At 36.6% G+C, this 14,806-nt stretch overlaps 1 protein-coding gene across 1 annotated transcript; it reads left to right on the top strand.

The window, feature by feature from the left end:
• The first annotated feature begins 7,079 nt into the window (after positions 1-7,079).
• On the top strand, positions 7,080-14,426 carry LOC136047183 (hypoxanthine-guanine phosphoribosyltransferase-like). The gene is given in 11 exon segments (XM_065734239.1): positions 7,080-7,097; positions 9,401-9,425; positions 9,428-9,438; positions 9,559-9,665; positions 10,106-10,289; positions 11,125-11,187; positions 11,787-11,804; positions 12,022-12,104; positions 13,040-13,086; positions 13,498-13,574; positions 14,379-14,426. Coding segments are annotated over 11 exon segments (681 nt in total).
• Positions 14,427-14,806: the final 380 nt, after the last annotated feature.

Here is a 14,806-nt window from a genome sequence, read left to right as displayed (position 1 = left end):
TTGCTAGTTTACATCTATGATAAAAAAGATTATTCACAGCTACAACATCCCTAGTTGTTGCCTAACATTTAATGAATGTCACATTTTTGTTGCAACTGTCAGGTGAGAAACAGAGCTGTTCTGCTTATGTTTCGAAGCATAAATTATATGCTGATACAAAACAGATATCCTGGTAACTCGGTTTGTTCTGGAGTACCAAGCTGTCTGGAGTGTGACTGCTCTTAGTCGAGGTGCTTCTAGGAGAACTGAAGACAAGCCTGAGTTGTTTTTACTGAATATGCCTATGTTCTCAACACTCTCATTGCCATTGTGAGAATGAACAAGAAACCAACCTCACTGAGTCTGAGACACAGGAGCAGTACCAAGCCTGAAGTGCATTAAAACTTGGTGAACACTTGATTAAACAAGGCTGTTTATAAATAAACAATTTTGATGTTATCAATATCTTTCAAATGAAACAATTTTATATAAGCATGCATAAACTTCAACTACTACATTTTAAATTCTATTATTTGGGGGCTTAACATCAGCAACATTAATTTCACTCTCTAAACAGACAATGGCATAGGTTTAATTACCACTGTACACATATCTTAAAGCAGATGTAAATTAACTCAGTATAACAGTAATAATTTTCAACAATTCGAACTCTAGATTATTTTTCTCACAGATCAAAGTTACCATAAAAGCATAAGAAAATTCTAAAGCAATGTGTTTCCTTAAAAATCTTTTATTTATTCTATTAATGTCCACAAAGCACACCCATCCTCTAAATTCTGGTCAGATTAAAAATGACATGCAAGTAATTTAAATACCAAGGACATCTGAAAATTTGAAGCATAATGAATTGGAAGTAAAAGTTGGATGTCAGTACTTCCAGAGACAGGAGTTGTACACCTGCATAAATTCCTTAAAATCCTGTCTGATTTCAATGAGGTCAAATACCCCATTTGGTCCTATGTATAATGTATAGTGCTGCATAGAAGAAATCAATATTTCACCTACAATTTTTCATGTGAGAGGACTTAACCTGTACCATATTTTACAGATTACAGAAGGAAGATTTGACCTTGCAAGTGGGTTAGAAGGATGTCTGAATGAAGCGAGCTGAAGACGCTTCTGTTGCTTTGATGATTGTTCTCTTGCACACTTCCTTAAGGTTTTTGAAAATGCAAATAAGTCAGTTTCAGAAATATCAGTGCTGACAACTTATCCTCTTTTAGAACTACAACCTAAAAAATATTGCCTAAGGAGGCTCTGTAAGAAATTTATATTACTTTATTAACACGTAAAGATTTATTGGAAAGAAATCTGAAACTAAAGGCAAGTTTCCAGCATAACATCTTCACAACTTTTTCTTGATTCAGTAGTGTCTGTCAAGTACCACAAACAAGACATGTTTAATTTTTAGACAGGCAAAACATATGCATTAAATACAAGAAACTGGCAGTTTGGCATATAGGCTGTTAAAGGGTGAAGAAAAACAATTAACTGGATTGGAGAATATGTGCAGAAGAGAAATGTGATGATCCAGAACTGCTCTGTGTCTGGAAGCTTTTGCTTACAGAGGACTCTAGTAGAGATAGCTGACTACAGTGACTCCACCACTTCACTTCAGCACTGAATCAAAAATTAAAGTAATACATCAAATTAATTACAACACTGTGATGTGTACTGAGGGCAAAATCCATGCATTCCAATTAAAGTAGGAGTTTTTATTACCTCTAATGTGGATAAAAGTGGAATGTTTGAAGTAAATCTCGACTGGTTTTTCAGCTACAGCTTTCTTATATGGTAGAAATAAAGTATGTTGGAAGAGATTGGAATATGTTGAGTGGAAGGAGATAATGAAATCAGAAGCAAATCAAGGACAAGTGTTCAGGGAAGAAGATACTAACCAGGTCAAAAGCTGCAAAGAGAGAAGAATGAACAAATGAGAACCCAAATATTTGCCTGTGGAGAAATGGAGAGAAAGTGAATGGAGAGAAATTAATGCTGGAATAACAGACTGAAGTTACCTTGATGACAAAGATTGCTTTTATGATGCCATTTGTGAGCTACAAGAACCAGGTGGAAATGAGTTCAGTGAGTAAGATGAAGAAGATATGGACAAGGGAAGTTCTTAACCTCATTTCTAGAATAAAAATAATCTTACAAGGAAAGTGAAGATATGCAACCTGAATGCTGGAAATGAAGGAAGGCGAAGTCTTTGGCAGCATGAAAAAAGATTTCTATCACATTTACTGACTTAACAACAGTACAGGCCCCTAAAACGAAGTAAACAGATTTCAAAGAGTCACCTATGCCATCAGCAAAATGGAAGAAGGAATTGAAACACCAAAAATCAGTAATAGCAGCTTTCTCTTGGCTCATTCAATTGTTTTATTTCTACAGAAATTCCAGCTCTGAATTGTCTTCTAGGCTGAAGGCAAGACTGTGCAGCCAATGCACACTAGCAGTGGTTTTTGATGCAAGCTGACAACCACAGAAGGAGCAGCAGTAAAATCCTTCTAACAAAGGGCATACAAAAGTGCCATCTCATTAAACAATTGTATAAAACAATATCTCAAGAAAAAGCATGGGCAGCACTGAAAAAGCTGGTTTTACAGATTGAGAGGAGGTATGCTGATGTGATATAGTAATTGCATGGTATGAGTCCTTTTTTTTTAAATTTTACCAAAATGCACAGTCCACATTTTTCTTACACGCTGTTTTCTTATTCACTGTTATGGACGATGGTATCTTTTCAAGCAGTCCAACATCATTTTGCAGAACAGAACATTGTTAACAATTAAAAATTATGATTATATGTAAATAAAGGGAAGAATTTTAGAGTATTTGTAATTGTAATGTCTTTGGTATGTATGTATTTCTGCCCTATGTTTTAAGGTCTCCAGCAATGGTATAATCATAAAAGGGTAAGACAAATTATCCTAAATCATCTACAGACAGTTCTATCTTATTGTAATTCACACCAAATTCTTTCACTGCACTAAGAATGAATTCAGGAAAATAAATACCCAAGGCGGAATATGGATTTAATTGTTATTGCTGTTACACTGCTAAAAGAAAACAGCTGTGATCACATACTCAGCCATTGTTCAACAAATATTTTTATTAAATTTCTCTGTAGTGAAGATGAGTCCAGCTCCCCAGGAGCCAAGCAGACCACTTCCTGGACCACCCATCGCTCCCTAGGTGAAACAATTCCACCAGCTTCTGGCAGGGAGACGTACTGGACACTATGGCAGCTCTGGAACAACTCATGTTTGCTCAATGACATATTAAACCAGAACAACCATTTTTTAACATTCAAGTAAATAGAACACAATCTTTTTCAGATCATGAATTTGACCACCAACTAATGGCAGCAATGTTTTTTTCAAAATGGCAATTTCCCAAAAATAACTTTGTCCTTCACAGCACACAGAAGAGAAGTATCAGAAAACTATGGTCAGCTCGTTACAGGAGACAACAGGGGAAAAGCAGGCACATAGGAAGGTCAGAGGTACAACAGAAGCAGACATGAAAATAAACTGGCCAGGGTCATATAGCAAATAAACAGTGTGTCAGGGCTGTGAATAAAACCCAGAAGTCCTGACTCTGTCCCTGAGCTCCATTCCCCCTGTCCTAACCAGATTCTCTCTCAAAATGACTTTCAGATACAGACAGTCCAGGAGACTGAAACGTTTTTTCTATCTACAAAACAAATGAGGCATAACATATTTAAAGGTATTCTCCAAACAGTCATACCAACATTTACTTCATGGCTGCAAAGATTTGGTCAGTAAATATCATACATTTCCTCCATGTCAGCAATCAAAATGTCTGAGTCTTCAGAACTGAGTCTTATCTATGCAACAACTCATGTTAGTGTTCACAATAAATATTCAAACTTAAATCTGAGTCACCTTTAACTGAGGTGTTTCCTTCAACTTCTGCCATCAATCAGTCTGCATTTGTTGGACACTGCAGTACAAAAGGAGTTGCAAAACCAGAACAACTTTTCAAGCATGACGTTTATAGATATCCAGTAGTGCCCAAGACCTGGATCACTTTTCTGCTTTAATAAATGACCTCATATGTTCACAAAACGGAAAATAGCCAAGGAAAGTAGGAAGTTTCACACCAACTAATTTGTTTATGTAAAGGAACAATATATTTTCTGTAGCAGTAGAGTACAAAAAATATAATAAAGACTTAATATTGTGAAATGGTTTCTAGTTTCTAGCAGTGCACTGTTTGATGCAGACCTGTTGTGTGTGTCTTCCAAACAGCTTTTTAGCAAGCTGGTTAAGCAGCTGGTGTTACCTATGACTTAAAGCGTCCAACAAGAACAGATTCAGATGGGATCCAAAATACCGGAACAAAAATACTTCCACAGCACATTGATCAGTCTGCCTAATAACGCATCGGTCACCAAATGAAAGTCGTCAGCACAAATGTAAGGCTGTATCAGCCTTCAGGAGTCCACGGATTGAGATTCAGCTCTCCCCCAGTCCCCATAATCAGAAACTGGTCTAAATGTTTAAGAGGAATGTTTCAATACACCTGAATTTATTTGCACTTCATTAAGAGCTGTATGTATATTAACTGAACATGGAGTTTCTTAAGTCTTGAAAGTTTTTTTTTGTTGGTTTTTTTTCCAAAAAATGCTTCTTTCCGCTTGGCAAGTACTGTCTTCCGCGGTAGAGGCTGCCCTCTAGTGGACACTTCCTCTGATGTTTAATTTGAAAGATTTTAGTAAAATAATGGAACAGATACACAATGCATCCAACAACAAAAATCTGCTTCCCAAATTAAATTAAATGGAAATGCCTGACCAGACTTCACTTGTACCTGTTTCTTGAGAATATTTAAAAGTGCTGCAGCACTTAACAGCTCTCCCAAACTGTAAGAAAATGTAGAACCATTCAGCAAACTTAGCAAGTATGCCAACAGCAAGATAACGTCCTGCAAAAGCTACTTATTGATTCAGTAGCTCGGGGAATACATGCAAGGACAAAAGCAGTGGTGTTCTGCATTGACTGGTTGCTGTTACTGAATTGTCAGTGCTGATATGATTAATCTCTTCATGCAGGCTACAGCTACTGGCTTTCAGTATCCTGTTATTTATAGAATGTTGATACCCAGTTCATTTGGTGAGTTGGTTTTCCCCAAACATTTCGCTATAAAATGATGTACTAGAGGTTCCTAAATGGAACAAATGTATATATTCACCAATTGTTTGCTGTATGGGGGAGCGATCACATACTTTACAACTGAGAACCCTACTTAGGATGCTAACTGGCTACACTGTATTTTCATTGCTCAGCAGTGGCAAAGGGCTGTCTTACCCTGAACTTTTAACCTGTAAATTTAGAACGTGTCCATAAAAACATCCACTGCAGCACTAATTGTCATAATGCAAATCTCTGATCAGTAGCACCTGAGACCACTAACACATCTACTGGAACTTCAAGTAATTGCTCAGTGTTAATATGTGCAGCTCCTGACAGGGCTCTACAGAATTACTGAGACTCCAAAATTCATTCAATAAAGGTAACTTGAGGAGTAGTTTTCACAGTTTCAGAGTAAGTAGAGGATTCTTAAATCATCTTTGAGTTTAATGAAAGTGTATATTTAGCTCAACACTCAACTTTTTTTTATTCCAAGACTCACAGAGTTTCCAAGATCCTTCCTTTCCCCACACATGCTTTTGAGCTATTTCTCATGAATCCTTTCAGAAAATATTGGAGGCCACATGGCTGTCCATCTTCCATCTATGGGAATTTAAGCAGAATAGACCTATTTCCCCAGTTTAATGAGCAGAATCTCGTTCAAGCTGAACTGTTGTCCACATCATAAAGCAATGTCATAACAATCTCCTTGGTTGTCACCCCAGGATTTTGAACCCAAATTACTACCTGTTAGAATGGAGTATCTTAAACTAGAAAACAGAAAAGCATGGCTTTTCATAAGACAGGGAGTTCACTAATGTAAGGTAGAAAAAATGCTACAGAATTCATAGAAGGAAGATAATGCTAACTGTATAAAAATAAAGGCCAAATAGTCTCAAGGCATTAACAATACCCAAACAATACTGCTATTTAACATACAAATGAAAATTGTAGATATACCCATTAATCCACTTCGGAGACTGCTCCTGCTCCCAAGTGTTACCAGCAATGATCTAAAAGAGATCCTACAAGATTACAAAGACATGGAGAAAAATCTTTTGTTATCCTGTTCTTCCTCCCCACCCCCATCAAGAAAACACTCAAATAGTTGAATTAATAAAATGTACTCCATCTGGTAAGAACATTCTGTAACTCAATGTGTGCAAGCTGCCTTTAGCTCATTTTGTTAGTAGGATTAATTTTCAAAAATCTAAGACTTTCATGTTAATCCTAGATAATACAAGGTTTGGTACATTAAAATAATCAGATTACAGTGAATGTCAATGCCATTTGATTTAAAATGTTATAGAGTACAGAACTGGAACTATCAACCTCTCTCCATAAAATGATGACCTGGGTTCACCACAGCTCAACATGGGCAGACCTCTGCTTTGAGTCATTGTTAAAAAGCTGGCATTGTTTATCCAAACATTAGTTTTTATGGGAAGAAAAAATTAAATAAGTGGACTTCATTAAAAGAAAAAAACAAACTGCAAATATTGTATAAGAAATTGGTATACAAAATGACTTTCTACACATATACCACTGAATTACCATCTGCTACAAGCAATCAGCAGGTCTGTGTTTTCAGTTAGAAAATTCTATCCTACTCAATCCTTCTAACTAATTTGATTCATGTCCTTCCCTTTTCCATCTCCCTCATTCACCATTATATTCACTCTTCATTGGCTGCAGCAGGACTAATGCCCATTTTATTTCTGGTTAATCTAATTAAGTAAAAACCTGGGATTGTGATGTCAGTACATCAGTAGAAGGAAGTAACGCTTCCTTTAGGAAGGACAGCAGTTCTGACCTTGCTGAGAAGCAGGTCGTGATCTAACCGCAGGATGAAAAGAAAGCAAGACAAACTGCAAAAATAACACCATCTCATTCTCTGGTAACGTAGTTTAAAGTGAGATTATGGCTTGTGGATTGCAGGTAAGAAAAAATGACCCGTTCATATTTGGATATCTAATTGAAGAGAGCTTTGAAGATGGGGGGAAGGTTAATAACAACAACAACAAAAAAAGTACATTTTTAGAAATACTGACTAATTAAAATTCTTACTTTCTATTTTTTACTAAGAAAATTCATCTTTCATAACAGTTTTTATAACAAGTATGTATCTTAATCTCGATTATTTACCATCATGATGTTATATATTTAACTTTAATGTACTGATGTTTGTGTTTTTTCATTCTGCGCTGATGAAACAACACATACTTAGGAATCTCACTGCATCTAACTGTTGTAGCTTGTTGGTTTTATTTCCCCCCCTTTGCAACTAAGAAATCTGGCTACATCAATAAATGAACAGCAAATGAGAATGAACCCCACTTAAACTACCAATTCCTCGAGGTATAAGCTCATGATTAAAAAATTCAGTGACTTTACATTACAGTTTTGTAGGCTTCTTTATTATGAGAGGATGCTGCTGTACTATTTAGCATGTGCCATGATACAAGTGCTTTTGTGAGCCCGTGAGGTAGAGGCAGCATGTTGCTATGGTGATGTGGTGCTCAAACTGGAGCAATTCTTAAGATCCTGTTTATGAACCTCTCAGCAGACCTTTCTTGTTTTAGACAAAGCAGAAAACAAAACATTACTGTAATGATTTTGTTTTCAAAAAACTGTCTTAATGAGCACAATTATTAACCAAATAAAAAGTATTAAACTGTGCTGATGGAGTAGATGTAAGCAATTATCACTATGCACACCTGTATGCTTCAGGATTTGTGTTGTTCAGTAGTTACATTACCACTGGTAAAGCTCAGCCCTCAGTTGAGATGAACTAGGTCTGATATCTCTCAAATACAAATCAGATACAAATCAAATACAGTAGGAAGCTAAATTCATTGGCAAGACCAAACTTTAGCTTTAGTGCAAATCCCAAACTAAAATCACAAAAGCAAATGGGAAGGTTAAAGCTTGTTATATAAGAAATAATATCATGATTGAGAGGAAAAAAATGATCAAAAAAAGTATTCTGCACAACTGCAGTTTAAATGCAACAGAAATGGGAACTGCACCCCAAAGAAGTAAATAAATAAATAAAAGATAGAGCATTCATTACAGTGCTTATTGACACTGATTATTCTCAAGTGCTTTTTCTATACTCCAAATGAAAGTGATGGTTCTGTAATCCTGTTGTTTTAAACAAATGCTGAATTTTGGTTCTGAGCAACGTTCTTAATGATGCGCTATTGTCACTGTGTTGTTGGCAAAATCCTGCATCTTTTATGCATATCATCTGTCAGCATCAGCGACCGTACACACGGAGAGATTACAGCACCTCAAGTTCATCAACTGCTATAAAACAAGCAGCAGTTCGCAGCTCTGTACGATACAGAAGTCTGCTCATAGACACTACAGTCTGCCCTGACGTACAGCTGATACCAGAGTAACTGCCAGTACCTCCTGCAAGATTAATGAGGCATAAACAAACTTGATGCGAAAATAATCCCTTGTCTGAGCTTTCATTTCACCGACGTCAGACATGAGAAAAACTAACAGGCAAAATAGCAGTTCTGACATACTAGCTGGTGCCCAGCTGCAATATTCTGTGTTTAACTGGAAACATCAAGGCCTATTAACTGGGAGTAGTTGCAGAATGCTTAGAAGCTCATCCTGGCTGAACAGTGTGCATTACCTTGCTCTATGACCTTCCAGTCTTTTGAAATTTATGTTAACAACCGTTTGTCTTATTTTATCCTTAAGTGGATTTATGGCCAATTTAAAAGGTGGTAATTGATTATCTCATTGTGACTGCTGCAAACTTAGCAAGTAATAAACTACTTCTGCTCCCTACAGTCCATTTTTACCTACTTCTTAAGCACTCATCTCTCCTATGTCCAAAAAAAGGGAGACTTCATGGCTCACAATATTTTATGCCATCATTACCAAATTCACAGCTCTGTGCTGCCCATCAGCAAGCCAACAAATGTTTGGTTTTCAAGCCTGTTTTGAAAAATCAAAGGATATTTCAGTGGTTGCAGAGTGTCACGCATGCAAAGTCTGACTTACAGTCTCAGCAAGAAGGCAGACTACCATTACATTAAAACCCTGCGTTCTGAAGCAGCTGTCTACTTTGTGGCTAAATAAAATAAGCTATTGGGAACATGATGCTCCAGACTTGCCCATCCCAAAGTTAAGCATGTTCATATTGTTTCTCCATGTGATTCTCTCACTTTTTTCTGCCTTTAAGTGACTAATCTATAATTCTGTAACTTCAGAATCCAAAGTATGCCATGACTGTGCAGAGTACAGAGAAAGAGACAAGGTGGCTTACTTTGCTTCCTTTATGTGCCAGTAGAGACTGGAAGGCTTTCTTTTTTTTTTTCTTTTTTCTTTTTCTCCCCTTGAATGTCTCTGTCTTTACTCTCAACTATTTCCCTTTCAGATAAAAGATGAAGAGAGTGGCTACAACAAAAACCTATTCTGCATTCCTAAGCATTATGAAGAAGATATAGAAAGAGTGTTCATTCCTCATGGACTAATCCTGGACAGGTAAGAGGGTAATAAATAGTGATAATGATGGCAGTGACTGATTCCCTCCAAATGAGAAGACTGCTGCTCTATCCTGTCTGTATTGCCAATAAGAAGTTTGGAAACTCTACATCTGTAAACTTTAAGTTCTACTCTGGAGTTTAATACAAGAGGTTTTTACGGAGAGGAGTCCTCTATAACCCCAGTTAAGTTTCAGATATCTTTAAGCTTCCCACTTCTATGTTTTTTAGACATGGCTTCAATCAACAGTGCATCAAATGGAGTAGGTGTCATCTTGTGAACTTAACTGCACGTGTGACTACATTTCCAGTGTCTTAATTTGGCCACAATTTAGTTGTTAAAAAAAAATCCAAGTTTTTACTTGGATGTTGTTAATAGATGGACAAACAAATACCATATTCAAAACATTTTACAGAAACTGGGGTTTGTTTTTCTTCCAGGACAGAACGTTTGGCTAGAGATATCATGCAAGATATGGGAAGCCACCACATTGTCGCACTCTGTGTCCTGAAAGGAGGCTATAAATTCTTTGCTGACTTGCTGGACCACATAAAAGCATTAAATCAAAATGGGGATAAGTCTGTGCCTATTACTGTGGATTTTGTAAGAATAAAAAGCTACTGTGTAAGTAAGCTTCTTTTCCTTGGAAAACGGATTCTCTCCATATGTTGTCATTCTGGATACTAAATGCTTTAATGGAAATTCCATGAAAACTGAGTTTATCGTGTTTAGAGCAACTTACGTACTGAAAAGCAATTAATAAATTGATTTATTGATCTGCCCAATGATCCAGTAAATTCACTGGAATTTGTGTATAGATAAACACTTCATGTGTCGGGGTCAGGTCTTCATTGTCTTCCTCCCCAGCCTGCAGTTTCCATTTCTCTTTCATATGGCAGCCTTTCTTAAGAGGGAGCTTAGCAGAGCCTTTCTTACTTTCTCTGCCTTCATAACTTGTCATTCCTACAGAGATTTGTTTTCAAAATCCATGTGTTAGGGAAGGGGCAGCTTGCTGAACCAACCCTGGTTGGCCTGAGCCAATTACTGTCAAGTGATGACTTGCAGTATTTTGCCTATTTCACCTTCTCCCTGATTTGAAGGCTTAAGCCCTGCACACTGATTAAATGTATCCCAGCTAAATACAACAGTTCACAATATCCCACAAATCTTCCATGAAATTCTCAAACCAATTGGCAGTAACAAAAAGAGCTGACAGCTGTTTGGTGCCTATTCCAGGAATATGGATGCATTTTCATTCAGAAGTATTGCATGCAAACATGCCTGCATTGATATTTCACGTCCTTGTCTTGTTCTCAGCTACTTACAAGCTCCCTTATTGAAGGAGTGCTGTGCACGGCTGCAAGTGCTACTTGACAGGCAGGCAACCAAAGCAGCCCACGGTTAACACAATGCAGTACTTCAGAGCGTATTTGGTGTGAATTCCCCTTTCTCTTTCCAGAACGATTCACCGACAGAAAAGATCACTATTGTTGGAGAAGAACTGTCTGCATTAAACGGGAAGGTACGAACAAGGAACTTCAGTTTTTTAAGGAGAAAGAGCAATTCTAATGTATCCTCCAGGAAGTCGACCCTTAAGATTTTTGTACTATATAAACCAGCTTTAAGTGGCTGTAAATTAAAATAAGTGAATAAGAAAATAAGTGAATAAGTAAATAAGTAAATAAATAAGTAAATCACACTTTTAAACAGAGTATTTCCCAGTGATCTCAGTGGAAACTTAATATGATCACCACTGAAATACTCCTAAAAATCCTGTTTTATGTTTTTTTTTCCCCACAACCTACAGAAATGAACCATCTTAAACTGATTTATGCAGTATGTCCTCAGAATGTTCTTGCTATACATATGATACTATACGAGACCTTATAGTTTTCTCAGTATTTTATACTTCTATAAACACTTTCAGAAGGACTCTTAGGAAAGCAATAAAATCCAAGTGTTTAAGTAAATTTAAGCAGCTAAGTGACAAGCTGCTGTGACAATGGATTACAACTTGTCTAAGCAAAGTTTATGATAGAAACACATTTTGGCTGTTTAATTTGCTTAAGTGTTGCATGTAAATACTTTCTTTTTTTCCTTCCCTATGTGATTTTTTCCTAGAATGTGCTAGTAGTAGAGGTGAGTAGAGATCTTTTATTTTTGGAGGGGGTGGGGGTGGGGGCTGTCCTGCATATTTTGCAAGGTTAATACTAATTCAGTACGAAACAACACTGAATCACAAGTGAGCTAAAGCATGCGTATCATCTTAATGTGTTGCCAGGGCTGCTGCTTTTCCACTGACAACGCTCTTTTTCTTTCAGACCTGTAAGATAACTTGCTTTTTTATTTCTTTGAGGATATTGTTGAGACTGGTAGAACAATAAAGGCGCTGCTTGCAAAACTGAAAGACAACGAACCAAAGATGATAAAAGTAGTAAGGTATAGTCACATGGTCATTTGTTAATGTGTGGTAATAAGACATAGGAAAATCACTCATGAATCATCAGGATATGCACAAACACATTCATTGTTAAAATAAGAAATGTTTAATGGCTTTTTTTTTTTTTTTGCTTGGTTTATAAAGTCTGATGGGTTCTGCTATGTTCAAAAGAAAACAGATCTTTCCATAGGTTCCCTGTCACCTTTCCAGCTGCCTCAATACGACAATGATAACAAGATATCCCCCCTCTCCTCCCCCCCTCTCCCCCACCCATCCATCCTTAATCATCTGAGTTTGTAAAACCTAATAGCTGGTCAGATACTACAAAATGACTTCAAGAGGCATTCTAGACGTGCTTTTGGGTGGTATCAAAAAGGAATTCTTTGGGATTATCCCTGATTCTCTCAAGTAATCACGATGCTTTGGTAAAACAGTTCTTGGGTCTACTGTGCCAGTTTTGTTCTTTAGCAACTTTCCAGGTTCCCAGCATCTTCAGAAGTGCACAGGAAAATAAAGGATGGATATGACTTTGTGGCAGGAATTGGAGTAACAACTCGCAGCTTGTATTTATTTCTATTCTATCTCCCCTAAAATCTTTCAATGCTACTTGATCTCTCCCATCTATCTATACTACCCTACTTTGCTGATACAGAGCTACATGCAGAGGGGAAAAAAAGATTTGGAATACAGAATTGAAAAGAATTGTATGTAAAACAATAAATACTGTTTGGACTTTTTGAATGACCCTAGATTCGAGCCTTCATTTATTTCTCTATTATAAGGCTGAAAACTACTACATCTGTTAAAATAAAACAATAAAATTATTATAATTCCTTTACTATAGAGACTTATGGGGGAGGGGTGGGAGAAGCAAAGTATACAGCTTGGAGTATGACATTTTAAAAATCTTGACCTTTTCTCCTCTTCATTACAGCTTGCTCATTAAAATGACAAACCGAAGCTCGGGTTACAGACCAGACTGTAAGTACTGCATTTGGATGTCCAAAATAAGATTTAATTTCATGCATATGAAAACTAGTTTGTAAGATTCAGGAAGGACAAAAAAATAGAGAGGAAATATATAAAAGCTTTAAAACTGACAATCAGGACCACTTCATAAGAAGATTTTAAATGTATTCTAAAAAATATTTATATATATATCATTGAATATAATATTAACTGATAAAGATAGCATAGCTTCTAACCTTTGGCATCAATTTTCAGCTCCGAATCTTAAGTGTTAAGCATTCTAAGAACCTTGAAACCAGGATGGAATATTTCCTAGTATTACACTTAAATAGATGAACCATACGTTGAATGCAAACTGTGTACCTAAAAGATATTTCTACTACCTAAATACAAAAAGAGTTGTGGTCTTTGTTTCTTTTACAGATATAGGCTTTGAAATTCCAGATAAGTTTGTGGTTGGATATGCTCTTGACTATAACGAATATTTCAGAGATCTAAATGTAAGTATATACAAATGCACCTTGACTGTTACATGCTTGCTTGTTACCTGTGGTAACAGTAGTGAATATTACCTTATAGAAGTTGCTTCTGGACAATTAATAAAACTTCAAATTTGACTAGATGTTTTCATTAGAAGGGCAAAAACTTTAATATGATCAGTTGATAATTTAAATGCAGGACAACTAGTCCATGCCTTACCTTTCTATGAATCTGCTTCACAAGTCTAGTGGCTCAGCCTTGCTGTACTGCATCCTGATATCTCCAGGATGGTTGGCAGCACACAACCTGCACGCTGCATCTAAAAAGAAATTTAGTACTAATTTGCTTTTGATTTCATGTTTCTTTGTGAAATCCTATGCTGTTCTTCTCTAGTGAAATGTTCAGAACTGGCAGTAAACTGGCTTATGTATGAAGGTGTTTCCTGTGCTGCAGAACATGTCCATCAGGACCTCATCTCCTTTGTTCCATTCTAGTATCCTTAGGCTGCATTGAGTAGTAGAGATTATATTACTTATTATTATTACTTAAAGGGATTATTCTCCACAGCTTTCAAATGCATTTTCATAAATCTGGTTAGATGGAAAAGTGTCTCACTTGAAAGTCTTAAATATGACAAACCAGTTCTGTAATGGACACACACTGAGTTATTGCAGAACGGTGTAAAGGGCATTTCATGGTGAGTATACCATAAATCATCAAATGTGGTGTAGTTCCAACAGCAGAATGCAAGTAGGAATATAACTTAAAATAGTCTTTGTATTACTTTTGAAGGTTAAGTTTGACTTTAATTGCATTTTTTTTAGCACATTTGCATTCTCAAAGAGAAAGCCAAAGAGAAATACAAGCTCTGATGGAGAACAGCTCGTTGGCCTGCACTGTGTGTACGGATACGTGATCACGAGTCATGCTCGTTTCACTGGAGATCTACACTGAACCATGAATGTATTTCTGAAGACACACTTCTATGTTTGTTTTTTTTTCTATAATTTTGTAAAACAGCATAAGGATGGAGGACACCTGACGTGTCAGTGGAATGGGAACAAACATTGGTCATGACCTTGGCACTGCATTGCACTGGAACAGTGTGGATACAGAAATGATTTGCATGCATATATAGGTCTGTACTTCCATTTACTGCAAGAAATAACAGGTGTATTGCACACAAACACGTATAGTTGAATAGGCTGAACGACTGACAAAAGTGATTACGCACAAAATTAGCCAGTTGCCG

This window comes from Cyrtonyx montezumae, unplaced genomic scaffold (assembly GCF_038088225.1).
Source record: "Cyrtonyx montezumae isolate F1298 unplaced genomic scaffold, pur_monq_1.0 scaffold_17, whole genome shotgun sequence".
Taxonomy (NCBI): domain Eukaryota; kingdom Metazoa; phylum Chordata; class Aves; order Galliformes; family Odontophoridae; genus Cyrtonyx; species Cyrtonyx montezumae.
The sequence above is the reverse complement of the archived record's forward strand: the minus strand, read 5'-3'. Positions and strand labels throughout refer to the sequence as shown.